Below are 23805 nucleotides of genomic sequence, written 5' to 3' on the forward strand. Positions count from 1 at the left end.
ATGTGACCCTATGGTTGGACTGACTTGTTTCAACCGAGACCAAAGACTATTTCCGTGTTACGATTATGAAATACGAGTCAAATGTTGCATTTGCACAACCACTACAAGCACTGCAAAAACAACTACAGGAGAGCCCATTACAACTACACCGCCCACAGAAGAGCCAATCACAACGACAACAGCGATAATCTCAAGTGAATCTACAGAGAAGCCCAGTACTACAGTCACAAGTCCACCTGTCACAACAACTACAGAGAAATCCACCACTTCAACAACCACAGAGAAAACTACACCCATTACAACAACCACTAAAGAGCCCGTTACAACCACACATACCACAGGGAAGCCAAGTACTACATCCACAAGTCCACCTGTCACAACAACAGAGAAGCCCAGCACTACATCCCCAAGTCCTCCTGTCACAACAACGTCAGTAACAGAGAAGCCCATTTCCACAACCACAGAAAAGTCCACAGCCATATCAACCACAATGATAACGACACCAACCACACTTTCTCCCTGCCCAGAGTCTTGTAAATGGTCAGACTGGATTAACAATGATTATCCTGGTAAAAAAGGAGATTTTGAAACCCTAGATAAAATTAAAGAACCTGACTTGAGTACTTGCACCAAACCTTTAGAAATAGAGTGCAGAGCAGTCAATTACAGACATCTATCGCTGGCTGACGTAGGCCAAACTAATGTTAAATGTGACCCTATGGTTGGACTGACTTGTTTCAACCAAGACCAAAGACTATTTCCGTGTTACGATTATGAAATACGAGTCAAATGTTGCATTTGCACAACCACCACAAGCACTGCAAAAACAACTACAGGAGAGCCCATTACAACTACACCGCCCACAGAAGAGCCAATCACAACGACAACAGCGATAATCTCAAGTGAATCTACAGAGAAGCCCAGTACTACAGTCACAAGTCCACCTGTCACAACAACTACAGAGAAATCCACCACTTCAACAACCACAGAGAAAACTACACCCATTACAACAACCACTAAAGAGCCCGTTACAACCACACATACCACAGGGAAGCCAAGTACTACATCCACAAGTCCACCTGTCACAACAACAGAGAAGCCCAGCACTACATCCCCAAGTCCTCCTGTCACAACAACGTCAGTAACAGAGAAGCCCATTTCCACAACCACAGAAAAGTCCACAGCCATATCAACCACAATGATAACGACACCAACCACACTTTCTCCCTGCCCAGAGTCTTGTAAATGGTCAGACTGGATTAACAATGATTATCCTGATAAAAAAGGAGATTTTGAAACCCTAGATAAAATTAAAGAACCTGACTTGAGTGCTTGCACCAAACCTTTAGAAATAGAGTGCAGAGCAGTCAAATACAGACATCTATCGCTGGCTGACGTAGGCCAAACTAATGTTAAATGTGACCCTATGGTTGGACTGACTTGTTTCAACCGAGACCAAAGACTATTTCCGTGTTACGATTATGAAATACGAGTCAAATGTTGCATTTGCACAACCACTACAAGCACTGCAAAAACAACTACAGGAGAGCCCATTACAACTACACCGCCCACAGAAGAGCCAATCACAACGACAACAGCGATAATCTCAAGTGAATCTACAGAGAAGCCCAGTACTACAGTCACAAGTCCACCTGTCACAACAACTACAGAGAAATCCACCACTTCAACAACCACAGAGAAAACTACACCCATTACAACAACCACTAAAGAGCCCGTTACAACCACACATACCACAGAGAAGCCAAGTACTACATCCACAAGTCCACCTGTCACAACAACAGAGAAGCCCAGCACTACATCCCCAAGTCCTCCTGTCACAACAACGTCAGTAACAGAGAAGCCCATTTCCACAACCACAGAAAAGTCCACAGCCATATCAACCACAATGATAACGACACCAACCACACTTTCTCCCTGCCCAGAGTCTTGTAAATGGTCAGACTGGATTAACAATGATTATCCTGGTAAAAAAGGAGATTTTGAAACCCTAGATAAAATTAAAGAACCTGACTTGAGTACTTGCACCAAACCTTTAGAAATAGAGTGCAGAGCAGTCAATTACAGACATCTATCGCTGGCTGACGTAGGCCAAACTAATGTTAAATGTGACCCTATGGTTGGACTGACTTGTTTCAACCGAGACCAAAGACTATTTCCGTGTTACGATTATGAAATACGAGTCAAATGTTGCATTTGCACAACCACCACAAGCACTGCAAAAACAACTACAGGAGAGCCCATTACAACTACACCGCCCACAGAAGAGCCAATCACAACGACAACAGCGATAATCTCAAGTGAATCTACAGAGAAGCCCAGTACTACATCCACAACTCCGCCTGTCACAACAACTACAGAGAAGTCTACACCCATTACAACAACCACGAAACAGCCTATTACAACCACACATACCACAGGGAAGCCAAGTAGTACATCCACAAGTCCACTTGTCACAACAACAGAGAAGCCCAGTACTACATCCACAAGTCCACCTGTCACAACCACAGAGAAGCCTGGCACTACGTCCACAAGTCCACCTGTCACAACCACAGAGAAGCCCAGTACTACATCCACAAGTCCACCTGTCACAACAACAGAGAAGCCCAGTACTATATCCACAAGTCCACCTGTCACAATTACAGAGAAATCCACCACTTCAACAACCACAGAGAAAACCACACCCATTACAACAACCACCAAAGAGCCTATTACAACCACACAAACCACAGGGAAGCCAAGTACTACATCCACAAGTCCACCTGTAACAACAACAGAGAAGCCCACTACTACATCCACAAGTCTAGCAGTCACCACAACTACAGAGAAATCCACCACTTCAACAACCACAGAGAAAACCACAACCATTACAACCACTAAAGAGCCTATTACATCCACACAAACCACAGAGAAGCCCAGTACTACATCCACAAGTCCACCTGTCACAACAACAGAGAAACCAATCACCTCTCAAACCACAGAAAAGTCCACAGGAAAACATACTACAACAAGCCATGAAGTCATCACAAATACAGAAGTCACAAGTTCACGTGCAACACAAAAGCAGGTCAATTCCACTTCATCAATGGCATCTACAATATTAACCTCATTTGAATCAACAAGTTTTACTAAAACTCAACCACCAATAACATCAACACATCCAGGCAGTACGACTTCCTGTTTCTGCAAGTACATGGATCAGTTTTACTCTCCTGGTAAGAGATACACGTTTACATTCCTTTCTTCAGGTGTCATTCATTCAATCTATTGTTTTTTATATATTTTTCAATGCCTTAATCAATTAACATTGCTAGTTATGATCTACAATTTGCTTTTTACTTTTACACTAGGTTCTTTCATCTACAATCAGACTGATGGAGAAGGCTGGTGTTTCACTTCCTATTGCAATTCAACATGTGATATTGAAAAGCATTCTAGGCCATGTCATGTTACTTCTCCACCAATTACTTCTGCAACCACCACAAATAAGAGCAGCACAACACAAATGGGCTCAACATCTACTATGTCAACAACAACCAAATCACGTGAAAACTGCAAGAATCTCAAGCCACCAAGGAAGGTATTGAAATATATTCAGAAATATATTATGTTATTAAATATATTGAATATGATATATGAGATATATATTATACAATTAAATGTTAAATGAAAATCCCATATGACATTGATGGCATTTAAAGATCTAGTCCAATGATTTTAATTCAGTCAGACAGGTTTTATTGTACCGGAAGTTATGCTCCAATTACTGGGGCATCACACTGCTCAGCCTCCCTGGGAAAGTCTACTCTAGGCTGCTGGAAAGGAGGCTCCGACCGATTGTCAAACCTTAGAGCCAGGAGGGACAATGCAGGTTTCACCCTGGCCATGGAACAACGGACCAACTCTTTACCATTGCGGAAGTTCTGAGGGAGGCATGGGAGTTTGACCATCCAGTCTACATGTGTTTTGTGGACTTGGAGAAGGCTTACGACCGTGTACCCTGGAGCACTCTGTAGGGGGTACTGTGGGAGTATGGGGTACGGGGGCAGTTGCTCCAAGCCATCCAGTCCTTGTATAACCAAAGTGAGAGCTGTGTCCGCATTCTCGGCACAAAGTCAAACATGTTTTCGGTGGGTGTCGGACTCTGCCAAGGTTGTGCCTTGTCTCTGATTCTGTTTGTGATATTCATGGACAGGATCTCAAGGCGCAGCAGCGGTGAAGAGTGTGTCCAAATAATGGAACCTCAGAATTGCATCTCTGCTCATTGCAGATGATGTGGTTTTGTTGGCTTCATTAGAACACGACCTCCAGTGTGCACTGGGTCAGTTTGCAGCTGAGTGTGAAATGGCTGGGATGAGAGTCAGCACCTCCAAGTCTGAGGCCATGGTTCTCTATCGGGAAATAGTGGATTGCTCCCTCTCTGGGTTGGGGATGAGTTGTTGCCTCAAGGGAAGGAGTTCAAGTTTCAGACTCAGACAGCTTTTTCCCAGAAGGGCAATTCAGTTCTACAATCTACCCAGACCATACACAATTCACAGACAAGCGGTAATCAGCAGTATGTCAGTATCTCAGGGTCTTGTTCACGAGTGAGGGTAGGATGGAGCAGAAAATTGACAGGCGGATTGGTACAGCATCAGCAGTATGCTGCTTCATTCCAACCCTCACCTATGGTCATAAGCTTTGGATAGTGACCGAAAGGGTGAGATTGTGGATACAAGCGGCTGAAAAGAGTTTCCTCCGTAGGGTGTCTGGGCTCAGTCTTAGAAATAGGGTGAGGAGCTCGGACATCCAGAGTGAGCTCGGAGTAGAGCCGCTGCTCCTTCGCGTCGAAAGGAGCCAGTTGATGTGGTTCAGGCATCGAATTAGGATGCCTCCTGGACATCTTCCTTTGGAGGTTTTCGGGCACATCCAACTGGGAGGAGACCCAGAACTCGCTGGAGGGACTACGTGGCCAATCTGGCCTGGGAACGCCTTGGGATCCCCCAGGAGGAGCTGGAGGGCATTGCTGGGGAGAGGGACGTCTGGAGGGCCCTACATAGCTTGCTGCCACTGCCACCCGACCCCGGAGAACCGGCTGATGATGAGATGAGATGAGGTTTTATTGTAGAATATTAATGTTAGCAGTTGGGATACATCAATAACACTTTTTCACTGCTGATATGATTCCCAGTATGAATATTTTAAATATTAGCCGATACCGAGTACTGCTCTGATCTGTTAACTTTTGCCAAACGGTTTGAACGTGGTGACAACCAGAAGAATAGTTTCTCAAGAGGCTTTATATTCATATTTTCACATCAACAGCAGTTCTAACATTTTGGGTAGCTTTACGTTAAGAAACCCTCAGTTAACGAATACAGTGAGATTGGAAAACAAAATTTTCATTGGACTGGATCTTTTAAGTGTCACACCCAAACAGTTAACCAAATGTGCCACTTTATTCTTCATAGCACGGTCAATCCTGGAAGCTGAACAAATGTACTACTGAAACCTGTGACGATGGCAAAGTAATCAAAGAATTTGTGAAATGTGAATCGGTGACCGAACCTGTCTGTGAAAATCGGTACCCACCAGTTAGGGTGTATGATGAAACAGGCTGTTGTTTTCACTATGAATGTAAATGTAAGTTGACATCAATACAATACTTGAATTTTAAAAAAAAAAGCCCTAAAGGATTTAGAAAAAATTTTGCTTATTTTTGATTTGACGTTGATTTGTTTAAATGTCATCAATAATGGCACTATTTTATCTTTGCAGGTATGTGCATTGGTTGGGGAGACCCTCATTATGTGACATTTGATGGGAAATATTACAGTTTCCAGGAAAATTGCACTTATGTCCTGGTTAAGGAGATAATTCCTCAACATAATTTCAGTGTCCTTATTGACAATGAGAACTGTGATGCCTCTGGAACCGTGACTTGCAGTCATGCCTTGATCGTATACTACAAGGGCTATGAAATAATTCTTTCACAGCAAAGAATTCCAAAGACTGTGAATACGGTAAGCACCGCTATAATAATCTCAACTAAACATTACTAAGTATTTTGCTTTTCAAACGGCTTTGCTTATGTTTTCAATCATTGGAAAAGATAAATTCATTACCTGCCAGCTCTCTCTCATAACTCAAAAACTGGAAAGGTTGTTTAATGGTTACTCTTATACATGGGTGAGTTCAGGGGTGATGAACAGATATGGGGTTTCCTTTGTAGTGACAAAATTAGGCATTTAAATGAAGACAAAGAATTGCTTCCTTTCTCTATAACTTGACCAAACGAATAGGCCGCTGTTTGAGAAGAACTGACAGATGCTTGAATTTTTTTTTCAGGTGCACCTCAACGGCAAGCAGATATTCCCAACCTTCTCCAACAGAGACTTCATTGTCACAAGTACTCGTATTGAGTTGCTGTTGAAAATCCCTGCCATCAAGGCAACTGTGATTTTCAGAGGGCTTCAGTTCATGGTTGACCTTCCATACTCCCTTTTCCATAACAACACAGAAGGCCAGTGTGGTAAGTCAACACTTTGTTTTCTTTTGTCTATATGCATGCTCAGTGATCCAGGTAAGGAAATCACAGAAAGTTGAGTCAGTTCATCTGGACACAGTTTATTGAGAGAGAAACGTTTCATCACTCATCTAAGTGACCTCTTCAGTCTAAACTGACTGCAGGTATCCCCACCCTTATGAACAATACAGTTGCATAATGACCAAAAAAAACGATCGATTTCATATGCAAATTGTAACTAGAGTTACATGGCCATGTGTACTATTCACAGAGGACTGGGGAATAGTTGCAATCACAGCATTGTAAGAGGATGACAGATGTACTCTTAGTCCGCCCCTTGGTTCAGGGACAGTTGTTCCCTCTTCACATAGATGGCCTCTTTGACTCCCCATTCAAACCAGTGTTCCTTCCTATCAAGGATGTGCACATCCTCATCCTTGAAAGAGTGGCCACTGGCCTGTAGATGGGTCTGTGGATTCCCCATCCCTCTGTGAATAAATGCACATTGCCATTGTATCTCTAATTAATGGTCAGAGTGATGAAACGTTTCTCCCAATAAACGCCGTGTCCAGATGAACCGATTCAACGTTTCTGTGGTTGACTTTCTTTTAGAATAACAGCATGGTGACTACAGCAGTTATAAACTCACAAGGCTACCTTATATAGTGTGAAAGAACAAATTGTTGTGCCATTTTAACTAACTGTTCTAACACTCATGTTGTTATTTACCCACCCTAGGTACTTGTGATAATAACCAAAGAAATGACTGCAGATTACGAAACGGCCTGATCCATCCCTCTTGCCTTGGCATGGCACAGGATTGGCGCATACAAGATAAGAACAAACCATACTGTAAAAATGTTCCACCAACCGTGCCTCCACCTCCAACTTTACGCCCTTGCAACTTCGATATTTGTGAAATTATTCTTAGCAAGTAAGAAATAATAAACAGCATAACAAATATTCCATAATATATTTGTGCTCTAAAATTCCGGGATTAATAACGATGTGCTCTCTTTGAACCTCAAAGGGTTTTTGAAAAATGCCACAAAGACTTCAAACCACAAAACTTTTATGAGGCCTGCAAGTTCGACGTGTGTACCATGACAAACACCACAATCGGTTGCTCTAGTTTGGAAACGTATGCCTTGATGTGTGCCAGTGCTGCTGTCTGTGTAGACTGGAGGGCATCAACAAACGGATCATGTGGTACAAGGATTTTCTTTTTCTTTTTCTTTTTTTCCACTCCCCGAGTTGCTCAAGGTCACCAGTTTCTTTTTCGTTTTTCTTTAATACTCATTCTCTTATTCCAGAGTTTGAATGTCCAGAAACTCAAGTCTACAAGCCGTGTGGCCCAACTGTACAACCAACTTGTAATGCAAGGTACCGGTGTGGTTTCAACAACAGACCAAGAGAAACCAAATTATTAAACCATATAAATGACATTCATGCTATTCTAGCTGCTGCTGCTCTGAACAGTGACATCTCCTCGTGAAGACATTTGTCAGAGTGTAATATGTGTTGCCAATAATTATTTTTTTTGGTCAATTCTGAATTTTCTCGATATTTAGATACAATGAGAACTATGTAAAAACAAGTTCGGAAGAAGAGAGCCAGCAGAACCCGGCAAGGGATGAATTTATGGAGGGATGTTTTTGCCCAAAGGGAACAGTCTTGTTCAGTTCAAGCTCTGACACCTGCGTTTCTACTTGTAAGAACATCCATCCATCCATTATCTGAAATGTTTTAAAAAATGATCGTGAAGCATGTTTTTTTAATATGACAGTCCTGTTTAAAAATTCTAATTATCCTCAAATGATGTTGCAAATGAACTGAGGAGGTACCCACGTGTTTCTCTTAATTGTTTAAGGTTGCACAGGACCCGATGGCAAGCCCAAACAAGTAAATTCTACAAAAAGCATTTCTTATTATTCATGGTTTATTATTCTTGTTGTTTGTGACTGTTGGATCCCTTACTGTTTTTCAACTAATGCCCCATGTCTCACTTGTAATACAGCTTGGTGACGTTTGGCAGAGTAACTGTCAGGAGTGTGTTTGTGATGTGGACACATGGAGTGTTCAGTGTAAGCCTATCAAATGCCCTGCACCAAAACCCATTACCTGTGACAAGGAGGGGGAGGTGTTTGTGAATTATACAGAGAACTGTTGTGAGAAATCAAAATGTGGTGAGTAATGCAAAGAACAAAAATGCAAAGCATTAAACAGCAACTGAAACATACCTGTATATCTTCTTTTGGCTGCTGCCGTTAGGGGTCGCCACAGCGGATCATCCATCTCCATCTCTTCCTGTCCTCTGCATCTTCCTCTGTCACACCAACCACCTGCATGTCCTCCCTCACCACAACCATAAACGTCCTCTTTGGCCTTCCTCTTTTCCTCTTCCCTGGCAGCTCCATATTCAGCATCCTTCCCCCAATATACCCAGCATCTCTCCTTTACACATGTCCAAACCATCTCAATCTTGTCTCTCTTGCTTTGTCTCCAAACCGTCCAGCCTGAGCGGTCCCTCTAATATACTCATTCCTAATCCTGTCCTTCTTCGTCACTCCCAATGAAAATTTTCGCATCTTCAACTCTGCCACCTCCACCTCCTGTCTTTTCTTTAGTGCCACCATCTCCAAACCATATAACATAGCTGGTCTCACTACCATCTTTTAAGCCTTCCCTTTAACTCTTGCTGGTACCCTTCTGTCGCAAATCACTCCTGACACTCTTCTCAACCCACTCCACCCTGCCTGCACTCTCTTCTTCACCTCTCTTCCGCATTTCCCATACTTAAAATTATCCACCTTCGCCACCTCTACTTTTGTTCAGTGCCGTGTCTCCAAACCATACAACATGACTGGTCTCACCATGAAACATACCTGTATATCCCAAGGTTTTATCATGAACCTTCAGCAAGACTGGGCAAAAGCATTAACATTTATTATCTTTAAAATCCAAGTAAGGCAGTTATTTTAAGTATGATCTCTGTAAAATAAATTAAATATATATGTTAAACAAACATTGCATGGCATACTGATCATAATCTGGACTGATGAATAAACATTATTTCAAGATAGAAACTGTCAAAACTGGGTGTCCGGGTAGCGTAGTGGTCTATTCCGTTGCCTACCAACACGGGAATCACCAGTTCGAATCCTCGTGTTACCTTCGGCTTGGTCGGGCGTCCCTGCAGACACAATTGGCCGTGTCTGCGCGTTGGAAGCCGGATGTGGGTATGTGTCCTGGTCGGTCGGGGCGCCTGTTCGGGGGGGAGGGGGAACTGGCGGGAATAGCGTGATCCTCCCATGTGCTACGTCCCCCTGGCGAAACTCCTCACTGTCAGGTGAAAAGAAGGGGCTGGCGACTCCACATGTATCGGAGGAGGCATGTGGTAGTCTGCAGCCCTCCCTGGATTGGGAGAGGGGGTGGAACAGCGACCGGGATGGCTCGGAAGAGTGGGGTAATTGGCCAAGTACAATTTGGGAGAAGGGGGGGGGGGGGTCCAAAAAAAAGAAACTGTCAAACTTGGCTCAAAAGTTCCACTATCAACAGGCCTCTTTTTTGTTGAACCATTACCAAATCAGATTCAAATTTGCTTTAATTAACTAAGTATTCTATTTTGTCTTTATCTAATAAACTAATCACCTGTTTTTCTAGTGTTTGTTTTTTACCTTTTCTTCAAATTTCTTTAACAAGCAATCCATGAGTGTATGCATGTAGTTGTTCATTTATATAGTTGTCCTTTATGACCATGATGATTTCTATCAAACGCATTGCTTCATGCACCCTGGTAATATCTCAGCATTTTACCAACAGAATGCGATATAAAACGCTGCTTGGAGCAAACACACAAGTGCCCACTGGGATTTGAGCTGAGCATGACTACCTCAAACAAGTGCTGCCCATCTTACACCTGCAGTAAGCTCTTCAACTGGTTTCCATTACAATGATTTGTATTCTGGATGAGTGAAAAGGTTTTACCTTACCTAGAACTAAAGTGGGCATACACTTCTAATGCTGTCAATATTGTTCATACTTTCTTATCCAGAACCCAAAGGTGTCTGTGTCGCCAACGATACTGAATATAAGGTAAGCCGTGATCACATAATGTAAATAACACTGAAAGACATTAAAGTAAGACAAATTTACTCAATAGGGCATATGAAAAACAAATAAAGGAAACTTTGTTGCGGAAAATTTGGGGTAAATTTATAAATTTAGCACATTTTGGTCAGTTTAGTGTGGGATGGACATACTGCAGTCAGCTCCATGAGAACATTATCAAACAGTAAGACACTGATTTTGTGGCACCATCTATTTAGTTATTGCCTTTATTCTTATTTTCTTGATGCTAAATATAAAAATGACACAGGTTAAAATGATTGCAGAACTTTTATGAAGTTTGTATCCAAATTTCCAAGTGTTTGAAATGAAATGAAAAAAGATTTTAATTTTATATGTATTTCATATGAAACTAATAGAATATTATAAGATATAAGAAATGTTTAATGACTTTAAGGACAAATATCTTATGTCTTTAGGTAGTGAGATACATTTACCTCATGAAAATAAAAATATAATGATTTCCAGAAGTCGCCAACCCTGGAAAATATTCAATATTGTCAATAGACTCTCCCCCGAAAGCAACGGTTGTTGGCTAATCATTTTCATTACTGTCTGGCATTTTAAAGCTGCTGTAGGTAACTTTCTTTTCATATCATTTTTGTCATATTTGGTGAAATTCCTATTATATATGTCCTGTATCCTGTGAAAAAAAATCCAGTCTCTCTGGCTGCTCCTGGGGTTTTATTCTGGTTTGCAAAAAAACATTCAGTTCAAATGAAACAACCAACCACCGCTAACCCAATGTTAGGGATGCTAATATTGATACATCCTGGTACTTAGGGAACAGTGATCTTTACAAATACTGTAATACCTCAAAATAAAAGAGTGCTTTCACAACAACAATGACGGTGTAACTAAGAGATTCACTGAGGGAAAAAAAACTGTACATGCATAGATTAAAGTGACTATCAGCAATTTTAATTTAAAACCCTTTTGATATTTGGTCAAAATCTGTCCACATCCCAAAAGCTATCAAGTAGGTAGATGCATTGAGAAAAAAAAATCTAGTCTCTGTGGCTGTCCTAGACGCTGTAAGTGGAGACAGGCATATTCTCTATACCCAATCCTTATCAGCCAATTAGGAGAGTTGTTTGCTCACCGGCGTCTCCCTTGGTCCTTACTTGCTGCCAACCAGTTTTCCTGCTCACTTGGATCTTATGAAGAAGCAAGGGAAAGGATTTTTTTGCAGGATGTTTTCAAAATAAAGCTAGTTCTTGCTAGCTTACCAATCATTTACCGCCACTTTAACAACTTTGATACATTTTACTGTCTGCATGGCGTTAATATGGCTCTTGGACAGAGGTTGTCACACATAGTGTTTCACAGCAACATTAGTGTAACTAAGAGATTCACTGAAAAAAAAAGATTATTAACGATGATACAAATTTTGCCAGGTACAATGTGTAAACTCATGCACACACATGGACCTGGTTTTGAGTGAGGGGTTACGGAAAGGAAGAAGCAGAGCGTTGGGGGAGAAGATTTTTTTTAGGGGCGTTATGTCAAAATTGCTCATTTCTCCAAAGTTACATACAGCAGCTTTAATGTATATCTCATAGCAGTGGGAAGAATTAGTTGGGCTAAATGACTAGAAGTTAACAGAGACCCTAATTTTTAACTATTAACTACCAGTGATGGAATGTAACTAAGTGCTTTTACTCAAGTACTATACTTAAGTACAGTTTTGAGCTACTTGTACTTTACTTGAGTATTTCCATTTTATGCTACTATGTACTTTTACTCTACATTTCAGAGGGAAATATTGTACTTTTTGTTCCGCTACATTTATTGATATGGCTTTAGTCACTTTGCAGATTTAGATCAATACAAATTATAAATCAACTAATACATTTTATATATATATAATTTAGGCTAAGCAGTATATAAAGTAGTTAAAATTAGCTCCACCTTTACCAGCTGCAACATTAAAGTGATGAAAACATTAATGCATCAATAATTATAGTTCAATAATATGATCTGAAATGGGCCATTCTGCATATTGAGTACTTTTACTTTTGCTACTTTAAGTATATTTTAATGCTAATACCTTTGTACTTTTACTCAAGTAATATTTTGAATGCAGGACTTTTACTTGTAACAAAGTATTTTTACACTGTGGTATTGCTACTTTTACTTAAGTAAAAGATCTGGATACTTGTTCCACCACTGTTAAGCACCAAATCATCATGATCGTTGTTCTTGCAAGGAGGTTAACAAGTTGGTATGGCTGACTTTAATTGCAGTGTAGGAATAAATAGCTCATTGGTCACAGACCTTTTGAATATTTGGAACAGCTCTGCCACCAGTTGGGACCGGGGGGGATTAGATGACATTTAGATTAATTTTAGGCAAGATTACACTTCACGGTTACGCCACTAAACCACATACTATGGACCATACTGTATTTGCAGTGTAGACTGGAGTTGTTGGCAGGGCTCTTACATATTGTGCCGTGCGATAACAGAATGTAATGACATTTTCATTGTTGCAGCCGGGTGTGGATGTTCCTACAAACTCCTGCGAAACATGCCATTGTAGTCGAACTCAAAATTCCAGCAGCAAACTGAACAACATCAAGTGTGATCCTTTCACATGTTCTACCGAATGTCCTCAGGTACATAGTAGCTTTAAAGCATTGCTATGATTTTTTTTATTGTAACGTCAATTATAACATCTAAAAGGAGTTGTAGAATTGTTTATTCGTTTAGCAAATAAATGCACTTTCTCACCTTTTTGATGACAAGCAACAATATGGGTTAATAACCAGTTAATCATCATATTTCTTGTTCCAAGTATTCGTTCAAGAATTCATCATCAGGTCACATCATGTTGTTTTCTTTCTTTTCCAAATGTCTTTAGTAAAATTGTACAGCGTATGTACATTACGTAACAGCCAGAAGATGCAGGGCACTTTTCACTGTGGTGTCCTTGAAAAAAAGTTTATAAAACAAAACACTGAATTACTTGCAGAAACTACTAATCCCAGTGTAAAATAGATGTTGGCTGTGCTAAACTAATAAGCGTAAAATGTTCTCCAAAGTAGGAAGGACCTTTTTTTTCCTCTTTTTTTTTTTTGTTTTTTTTTTGTAATTATGTCGTTTATTTATCAAGCTACAGTATATAAAGTTATGGGTTTACTATTGTGTTAATCCAATGTCGTGCTTCCATAAAGGGCTTCGAGTATAAAATTCTCCCAGGACAATGTTGTGGAGAATGTAAAAGGACAAAGTGTGTTGTTGTTCTCGCAGACAACACAACCCGTATCATTGAGGTGAGTTTATTTTAATGAAAATGCCAACAGTTGGTATTTGAAACAATGTTGAAAATGTCTGTAAATGTAAATTGTGTTATCACCTGATTCATTTATGTTAACCAGTTCAGTTTTTCTACTGCTCTTATAGCCGCTACAATCCTGGTCACCACCAGATGACAACTGTACCAAGTATGAATGCAGGAAGGTGAAAGAGGAGGTTTCAGTCTTTGAATCTAAAATCCAGTGTCAGGAATTTGATCCAGAGAATTGCGTTCCGGTGAGTATGTGGAGCTTGTTTTATGTAAAGGAATCTTTAAAGGATGGGTTCAGTTTTGGTTTTGGTTTTTTTGTGTGTGTAACCCAGACCTCAGTAAAATGTTACAGGGCATCATTTAGAGTCATGCAGACAAAACTTCACTGATCTCTTTTGAATAACTTACATCTTTGCTGAATCTCATTTCAGCACATTCCAATGGGACAATCGTTTAAGCTTTCAAAAGCCATGATGTATTTATCTCCTTTTCAAAGATGTACACTTCACAGTACAGTCAGACATTTCTTAATATGTTGCATTGAAAAAAAATTTTCCCGAATCATCTTTTCCATCCAGGAAAAGTGATGTTATCTTGCACTTTGGTGAAATATGTTTTTCTTGTTCTAGCCACACCCGTTTACTCTAGAGGTACGCGGCTGTTGCTAAAACCACAAGACAGCTGAGTACAGGACTTCCTGCTCTCAAAAGTACAGAAGTGTATAGATATTTGGGATGTACATCAAAGTAGTTCCGAATCAAATCTGATTTTGCTCTTATTCAGAACACTTTTGGAATAAACATAGAATACATTAAAATATGTGTGATTGTGCTGTGACATCTGGGTTTAAGAAAGTGACCCTATTTTTTAACGATGTTTTGTTTTTGTATCATCTCTAATGGCTAACCATCCCTTAATGCATCCATATGTGTCTTGATCTTCGTGGTGGTTAGGGGTGGGCGATGTGGCCAAAATCTGTTATCACAATATATGTAAATTTATATCATGGTAAGAGTATATATTGGTTATATAGTAATATATACAGTATATACAGAGCATAAAGTAAATTTTCAAGAAATTCAGTGAGGAAATGGTTTACTGTTTCATCTTTAGTGTGTAAAAAGGGTTGCTCGTATTTCCTCTACTTATTTTTTCCTAGGAAGGTGAATGCCATGAATAATTCATGAGTGGGCATGACTCACCAAAAAACATCCAATCACAGAGAATTGCATAACAACCTGAATTAAAGTGGGTTGGCGCAGTGGTTAGCGCGGTCGTCTCACAGCAAGAGGGTCCTGGGTTCGAACCCTGCAGTTGTCCTACCTTGGGGATCGTCCCGGGTCGTCCTCTGTGTAGGGTTTGCATGTTCTCCCCGTGTGTGCGTGGATTCCCTCCGGGTGCTCCTGTTTCCTCCCACAGTCCAAAGACATGTAGGTCAGGTGAATCGGCCATACTAAAATTGTCCCAGTTGTGAATGTGTTGGCCCTGTGATGGACTGGCGGCCTGTCCAGGGTGTCTCCCCGCCTGCCGCCCAATGACTGCAGGGATAGACTCCAGCACCCTGCTACCCCAGTTGGGATAAGCAGCTTGGATAATGGATGGATGGATGGATAAACTTTATTTATAATCACACCTTTCTGAACAACGTTACAAGGTGCCTTACATAACAGGATAAAATAATGCACATAGTCAAGATCCATCCATCCATCCATCCATCCATCCATCCATCCATCCATCCATCCATCCATCCATCCATCCATCACCCGAACCGCTTATTCTGCTCTCAGGGTGACGGGGATGCTGGAGCCTATCCCAGCAGTCATTGGGCGGCAGGCGGGGAGACACCCTGGACAGGCCACCAGGCCATCCATCACAGGCCATTCATACCTAGGAGCAATTTAGTATGGCCAATTCACCTGACCTTCATGTCTTTGGCCTGTGGGAGGAAACCCACGCAGACACTGGGAGAACATGCAAACGCCACACAGAGGACGACCTGGGACGACCCCCAAGGTTGGACTACCCTGGGGCTCGAACCCAGAACCGTTTTGCTGTGAGGCGACCACGCTAACCTCTGCGCCACCATGCCGCCCATAGTCAAGATAAAACAACAAAATACATAAAAGTATAGGACACAATAAAGCCAAATCTCTACTGTTGGACAAATATCTACTGTTGCACAATATATGTTGTAATACAGCCCAACCCAAGTGGTGATGTTTAGAAAACACTTAGGAACCGGATAGGAATTCATTTGCGTGAGGTACTGTAAGCCTGACCAAATAATGAAACCAGTACTGTACATGGACTGTGAACAAGCTGAAAGGGTCGATGTTTGGGGAGAAAAATATGAATAAAGAGTGAAAAGCCTAAAATAAACAAAACAATTGAGCCTGGCTTAAAGAGTAACTAAACCCTCGACTATTTAGTGAGTTTGCTGACATCCACAGGTTACAAACCATCTAATAATGGTTAAAACATGCCAGGCTGGTCTTGGTACCCTGTGATGTCAGCGTAGCCGGATAAACACAGCTGTAGCTAGTAACTTTAATAACGGGTCTGTTGGATGTAGGTGTGACAAAGAACCAACATTTGCAGTGCTATTGACATTTGTTGATGGTGGCTCTGTCTGTCTGCCTGCCTGCCAACGATGACAGATGTGCTGGCACACCCAAAATCAAATACATCTATTATTGATATTACTAGATGCAGCTGTGTTTATTCTGATATGCTAACATCACAAAGCACCAAGACCAGCCTTTCACGGTTCAACCTTTAGATGGTTATTAACCTGTGGAGGTTAGCAAACTCACTAAATGGTCAAGTATTTAGTTACTGTTTTAAGTGGGGGGGGGGGGTTTAAGTGCCAGTAACATGAACCTTTGTGTGAATTAGTGTGACCATTTAGTCCATGATGTCTGTTTTACAGGGAACTGAAAAAACTGAACGTAATGGCTGTTGCAAAACCTGTGAGTAAGAGTAAAATGCAGATAAATAAATGAAAACTTGACATTACCTGCCATGGTTAATGCATAATTATATAATGTCACTATGGTTAAAAAAAATAAAATTCGTCTGCCATCCCCAGGCACTCCTCGCTTCAGTTGTCAAATAAGGAGGAACACCACCCACTTGCAGATTAAGGACTGCACGTCTGTCGAACCAGTGGAACTTACAGAATGTGAAGGATCATGTGGATCATCCTCAATGTAAGCACCACAACTGTTCTGAGTGAATATCTGGGCAGCTATATAACGCCCTCTCAAACTAAGATTACCTGTTGAGGTTTTAACTGGTAAAGTGGTGGTCAGGTGAACACAACTTAGCCCCACCCTTCTGAATACCCTGTGGTTTAATACTGCTTTTACCTCATCTTCATTTAAAGGTACTCTGCCGAGAAGAAAACCATGATGCACAAGTGCTCTTGCTGTCGGGAAATGTCCACCAGTAAGAAGGAAGTGGAGATGGTTTGCTCAAATGGCAAGAAAGTAATGCAGTCCTACGTTTCAGTTGACAAGTGTGGTTGCCGTGTCGCTGAATGTGAGACCGGGGAGTAACTGAAATGTGTTCATATTGCTAGCTTCTTGAAAGAACAAGTCTACCGACTCTACCATTTTGAACTTAACATTCCTGTGCCTGTGCAATTCTGTTTATTGTAGAAATGAAGAAAAAAAGCAAGAATAATGAAAAAAATTTTTTGATTGTAAACACTGAATAACGCCCTGTTATAGCAGCCTGTGACGTTGCATTGGTACGTATTTGCTTTTGAAACAAGCGGGTTGTAGCCTTGAGATCAGTGCTGTTGTCTAGCTAGCTAACTGACAGCTAGCCAACACTGCTACAGTGATGTAGCATCACCAAAAGGCGTGGTCCAAAGCTTTCTGATTGAATACCTCCGGCGTAGTCAGGCATCCCCACAGACACAATTGGCCGTGTCTGTGGGTGGGAAGTCAGATGTGGGTAAAAGTGGGGTAATTGGCCAAGTACAAGGTACAATTGGGGACAAAAAGGGAAAAATCCCTCCCAAAAAAAGCTTTCTGATTTAAATGTGGAAAGTGAATTGAAAATTTACAAAATGCTGGTTTGGGTTTTTATGACCATAAGGTCTTCATTTTAACAGATGTCATTATTACTGAACAAGGGACCGTCCCTTCTGGAGGATGTCCCTGGGATCTCAGTTCCCTACAAAGCGTAAATTTGTGACCCAGCCATATGTCTTGATAAGCTTATGGTAAGACTTGTTTATTATTCTACAATGCAGATTGAACTTTTTGAGATTATATTTACATTTTGCATAACCGTTTTGATATCTTGGTGTTATTTTGAATATTTTTTTCGCTTTATTTTGCTTTTGCTTTGAATGGAAAGGGGTGCGAAAATGAATTGAGGTACATCTTAATCATAATTTTATTTGCTTTTTTTAGATTTTGCAATTGATTGTGTATTGATTTAGAAATAAACATCATCATCAATATTGTATTCTCTCCTAATCATGTGAATACGGTCTATAGGAAGATCGTATGCAGGTTATCTGGTCTATCTTTCATTATCTGTGGTGTATTAAACTTGCCATTTGTCCAAATTAATATCAATAAAATTTTCAGACTTATCTAAGATTGTTTTTTTTAATTCATTTTTGATGTACCTTTACCTTGATATATTTTTAATTTTTTCCATTTTCCTGTTAGTTTATATCTGTCCTTTGGTTATCAAGGGGATCTCTCAATTTAGAACATTTTATCTGTTTTTGTTGGACTAAGAAGCAGATGAGTCCATGATTTTAAATAGGTTTGTAAGAGTAAACTTATTTACATAATAATTGTAATAATAATAATAATAATAATAATAACCTGTTTGGGGGAAAAAACAGCCTTTGTCTTATAAACACAAGTTTCCCAGTTGCACAAACATATCTCCAATAAACAAGGTGACAGAGCCTTCTCCATAGTTGCCCCCTCCTTCTGGAACCCCCTCCTCAAACACATCAGGGACTGCACCTATCTGCCCACGTTCACATCATTAATCAAACCCCCCCTTCAGAATTGCTTTTAATGTGTGATTAATGCGGTGTGTTATGTTTTTGGTGTGTTGCTTTTATGTTCATTTAAACTTACGTAAAGCTTCTTTGGGTACATTGAAGATCACTCTATAAATCTACTACTTTCGGCTGCTTCCGTTAGGGGGCGCCACAGCGGATCATCCTTTTCCATCTCTTCCTGTCCTCTGCATCTTCCTCTGTCACACCAGCCACCTGCATGTCCTCCCTCACCACATCCATAAACCTCCTCTTTGGCCTTCCTCTTCTCCTCTTCCCTGGCAGCTCCATATTCAGCATCCTTCTCCCAATATACCCAGCATCTCTCCTTCACACATGTCCAAGCCATCTTGTCTCTCTTGTTTTGTCTCCAAACTGCCCAATCTGAGATCTAATATAATCGTTCCTAATCCTGTCCTTCTTCGCCACTCCCAATGAAAATCTTAGCATATTCAACTCTGCCACCTCCAGCTCCACCTCCTGTCTTTTCATCAGTGCCACTGTCTCCAGTCCATACAACATAGCTGGTCTCACTACCATCTTGTAAACCTTCCCTTTAACTGTTGCTGGTACCCTTCTGTCACAAATCACTCCTGACACTCTTCTCCACCCACTCCACCCTGTCTGCACTCTCTTCTTCACCTCTCTTCTGCACTCCCTGTTACTTTGAACAGTTGGCCCCAAGTATTTAAACTCATGTGCCTTCGTCACCTCCACTCCTTGCATCCTCACCATTCCACTGTCCTCTCTCTCATTCATGCATAGGTATTCTGTCTTGCTCCTACTGACTTTCATTCCTCTTCTCTCCAGTGCATACCTCCACCTCTCCAGGCTCTCCTCAACCTGCACCCTACTCTCGCTACAGATCATAACGTCATTCATGAACATCATAGTCCATGGAGACTCCTGCCTGATCTGGTCCGTCAACCTGTCCATCACCACTGCAAACAAGAAAGGGCTCAGAGCCGATCCTTGATGTAATCCCACCTCCACCTTGAACCCATCTGTCATTCCAACCGCACACCTCACCATTGTCACACTTCCCTCATACGTATCCTGCACCACTCCTGCATACTTCTCTGCAACTCCCGACTCCCTCATATAATACCACACCTCCTCTCTCGGCACTCTGTCGTATGCTTTCTCTAAATCTACAAAGACACAATGTAACTCCTTTCTGGCCTTCTCTATACTTCTCAATCAACATTCTCAAAGCAAACATCGCATCTGTGGTGCTCTTTCATGGCATGAAACCATACTGCTGCTCGTTAATCGTCACGTCTCCTCTTAACCTAGCTTCTATTACTCTTTCCCAAATCTTCATGCTGTGGCTGATCAACTTTATACCTCTGTAGTTACTACAGCTCTGCACATCGCCCTTATTCTTGAAAATCTGTACCAGTATGCTTCTTCTCCACTCCTCAGGCATCCTCTCACTTACCCAGATTGCGTTAAACAATCTAGTTAAAAACTCCACTGCCATCTCTCCTAAACATCTCCATACTTCCACAGGTATGTCATCTGGACAAACCGCCTTTCTGCTCTTCATCCTCTTCATAGCTGCCCTCACTTCCTCCTTGCTAATCCACTGCACTTCCTGATTCACTATCCCTACATCATCCAACCTTCTCTCTCTCTCATTTTCTTCATTCATCAGCCCCTCAAAGTACTCCTTCCACCTTCTCAGCACACTCTCCTCGCTTGTCAGCACATTTCCATCTCTATCCTTGACCGCCCTTACCTGCTGCACATCATTCCCAGCTCGGTCCCTCTGTCTAGCCAATCGGTACAAGTCCTTTTCTCCTTCCTTAGTGTCTAACCTCTCATACAACTCACCATAGACCTTTGCCTTTGCCACCTCTCTCTTCGCTTTATGCCACATCTCCTTGTACTCCTGTCTACTTTCTTCATCTGGCTACCACACTTCTTCTTTGCCAACCTCTCCTACTGTATACTTTGCTGTACTTCCTAATTCCACCACCAAGTCTCCTTGTCTTCCTTCCTCTGTCCTGATGACACACCAAGTACCTCCCTAGCTGTCTCCCTCACTATTTCTGCAGTGGTTGCCCAGCCATCCGGGAACTCTTCACTACCACCCAGTGCCTGTCTTAACTCCTGCCTGAACTCCACACAACAGTCTTCCTTCTTCAACTTCCACCATTTCATCCTTGGCTCTGCCTTCACTCTCTTCCTCTTCTTGGTCTGTGTGCACCTTCCTCCACTCTTATGTCACCCTGTGTTCCTCCCTCTTCTTGAAATACATATTCACCGCAGCCATTTCCATCCTTTTCACAAAATCCACCACCATCTGTCCTTCCACATTCCTCCTCTTGACACCATACCTGCCCATCACCTCCTCATCAACTTTGTTCCCTTCACCAACATGTCCATCTAAGTCTGCTCCAATCACCACTCTCTCCTCCTTGGGTACATTCACCACTACTTCATCCAACTCACTCCAGAATTATTCTTTCTCTTCCATCTCACACCCAACTTGCAGGGCAAACTTGTCAGCACAGTGGCCCAGTGGTTAGTGCTGTCACCTCACAGCAAGAAGGTCCTGGGTTCGAACCCCAGGGTTGTCCAACCTTGGGGGTCATCCCAGATTGTCCTCTGGGTGGAGTTTGCATGTTCTCCCTGTGTCTGCGGTGGGTTTTCTCCGGGTGCTCCGGATTCCCCCACCATCAAAAAGACATGTATGTTAGGGTTAATACTCCTGTCTGTGCCCCTGACCAAGGCATGGCAAGACGAACTGGAGTTGGTCCCCGGGCGCTGCATGATGTTTGGCCACTGCACCTAGCTACACAGCTAGGATGGGTTAAATGCAGAGAGGAATTTCCCCACTGGAATTAAAACCGTACATCAAAATCAAAAATCAAAAAAATATGTGCTGATAACAGTCATCATCCCACCTTCGATTTCCAGCTTCATACTCATCACTCTGTCCGACACTCTCTTCACCTCCAGCACACTTTTGACATATTCTTCCTTCAGAATTACCCCTACCCTGTTTCTCCTCCCATCCACACCATGGTAGAAGAGTTTGAACCACCTCTGATGCTCCTGGCCTTACTCTCTTTCCACCTGGTCTTGCACACAGTATCTACCTTCCTTCTCTCCATCATATCAGCCAGCTCGCTTTACCAGTCATTATGCCAACAGTCAAAGTACCAACTCCCCTCCAAACTCCTACCCTTCCTCCTCTCCCGCTGCCTCTGGACATGCCTTCCCCCTTTCCTTCTCCTTCGCCCAACAGTAGCATAGTTTCCACTGGCACCCCATTGGCCGACAGTACCAGTGGCGGTCATTGGTAACCCGGGTCTCGACCAATCCGGTATGGAAATCTGATTTATGATCTGTATATTTGATCTGGTTTCCTCCCACAGTCCAAAGACATGTAGGTCAGGTCGAGTGTGTGTGTGTGTGTGTGTGTGTGTGTGTGTGTGTGTGTGTGTGTGTGTGTGTGTGTGTGTGTGTGTGTGTGTGTGTGTGTGTGTTGGCCCTGTGATGGCCTGGCGGCCTGTCCAGGGTGTCTCTCCCCACCTGCCACCCAATGACTGCTGGGATAGGCTCCAGCATCTCCGCAACCCTGAGAGCAGGATAAGCGGTTTGGATGATGGATGGATGGATATTTGAGTTGGCAAAGTTTTTAAGCTGGATGCCTTTCTTGATGTAACCCTCCCCATTTGTGCAGGCTTGGGACCGGCACTAAGAATGCACTGGCTTGTTCATCCTCAGTAGCTGGGTTAAAATCACTCTATAAATAAAATGTACTATTAATAATAATAATAACAATGACAACAACAACAACAACAATAATAATAATAATGTTTATTATCAATTATGTTTATTGCTTTAATTCACACTTCTACCTAAAGACAATCATCACATAAATCATCACTGTATAGCAGCATTTAGTTACACACTGAAAGAACTAAGCAGTCATTACTGTGGGCTACTTACATCGAACCAGTTGTTATCACCAGACACGCATCGACACAGTTTTTCCACGTAACCTTTACTGAACAAAGCATCAAAGTCTACGGTGGGGACTTCTTTTATATTTTGCCTCAGTGTTTCATGAGGTCACCTCGAATCTTTCCATACAATTGCAAATACTGGCCAGCAGATGTCCTCACTTAGACTGTATTGGACTCTGAAACAGTGAACTTTTTTCGGCACAAGTACTTCAAAACAGTCCAGTGCTTCGGAAAGGCTCCCCCCCCCCCCTCCACCACTAACTCTCCAAGGCCATAATTTGGAATTAAAGGCCCAATCAATCAAAGCATCAAGTCAAAAGAGCGAGATTCTTGCAGGAACTTGACTCTGGTACGCTACTGCTTCTTCTTCGACAATTTCTTTCCAAACGTGCAGTACAGTATCCTGTGCTCTTCATTGACCTCTGGTGGGTAAATGGTAACTGAACACACAATACTTGGCAAATCAGCAACGGGATTGAGGTCTGGCCTGTCGAGACTGTATGAACCTGTCTTCATGCACGCTCAATAATCCAGGTAAGGAAATCACAGAAAGTTGAATCAGCTCATTTGGACACAAAGTTTATTAAGAGAAACGTTTCTCTCAATGAACGTTAGACATGTACGCATCGACACAGTTTTGTCACGTAACCTTTATTGAACAAAACAACAAAGTCATCAACATCAGAGGTCACTTGGATGAGTGATGAAACGTTTCTGGCAATAAACGTTGTCGCCAGATGACCTAATTAACTTTCTATATTCAACAATATGAACATGAAGGTGCCCCAGTAAACCTGCAGGTGGCAGCCGTGCGCCAATGAGCATTTGGTGGGTCGGAAAATAGAAAGGAC

At 41.9% G+C, this 23805-nt stretch overlaps 1 protein-coding gene across 1 annotated transcript in view; it reads left to right on the plus strand.

Moving 5' to 3' along the window:
* LOC130114604 (mucin-2) overlaps positions 1–18548 on the plus strand; it is a 44612-nt gene extending 26064 nt beyond the window's left edge. The window contains exons 31-52 of the mRNA XM_056282466.1: positions 342–533; positions 1050–1241; positions 1758–1949; positions 2233–3233; positions 3369–3598; positions 5469–5640; positions 5776–6020; positions 6346–6529; positions 7262–7457; positions 7554–7732; positions 7837–7906; positions 8095–8234; positions 8394–8425; positions 8541–8709; positions 10346–10447; positions 10578–10618; positions 13146–13268; positions 13827–13925; positions 14056–14184; positions 16869–16908; positions 17028–17148; positions 17325–18548. Of these exons, the coding sequence (XP_056138441.1) occupies positions 342–533; positions 1050–1241; positions 1758–1949; positions 2233–3233; positions 3369–3598; positions 5469–5640; positions 5776–6020; positions 6346–6529; positions 7262–7457; positions 7554–7732; positions 7837–7906; positions 8095–8234; positions 8394–8425; positions 8541–8709; positions 10346–10447; positions 10578–10618; positions 13146–13268; positions 13827–13925; positions 14056–14184; positions 16869–16908; positions 17028–17148; positions 17325–17496 (4021 nt within the window). The 3' untranslated portion in view covers positions 17497–18548. The remainder of the gene's footprint in view (positions 1–341; positions 534–1049; positions 1242–1757; positions 1950–2232; positions 3234–3368; positions 3599–5468; positions 5641–5775; positions 6021–6345; positions 6530–7261; positions 7458–7553; positions 7733–7836; positions 7907–8094; positions 8235–8393; positions 8426–8540; positions 8710–10345; positions 10448–10577; positions 10619–13145; positions 13269–13826; positions 13926–14055; positions 14185–16868; positions 16909–17027; positions 17149–17324) is intronic.
* The last annotated feature ends 5257 nt before the right edge of the window (positions 18549–23805 follow it).

This window comes from Lampris incognitus, chromosome 6 (genome assembly GCF_029633865.1).
Source record: "Lampris incognitus isolate fLamInc1 chromosome 6, fLamInc1.hap2, whole genome shotgun sequence".
In the NCBI taxonomy this organism is placed as follows: domain Eukaryota; kingdom Metazoa; phylum Chordata; class Actinopteri; order Lampriformes; family Lampridae; genus Lampris; species Lampris incognitus.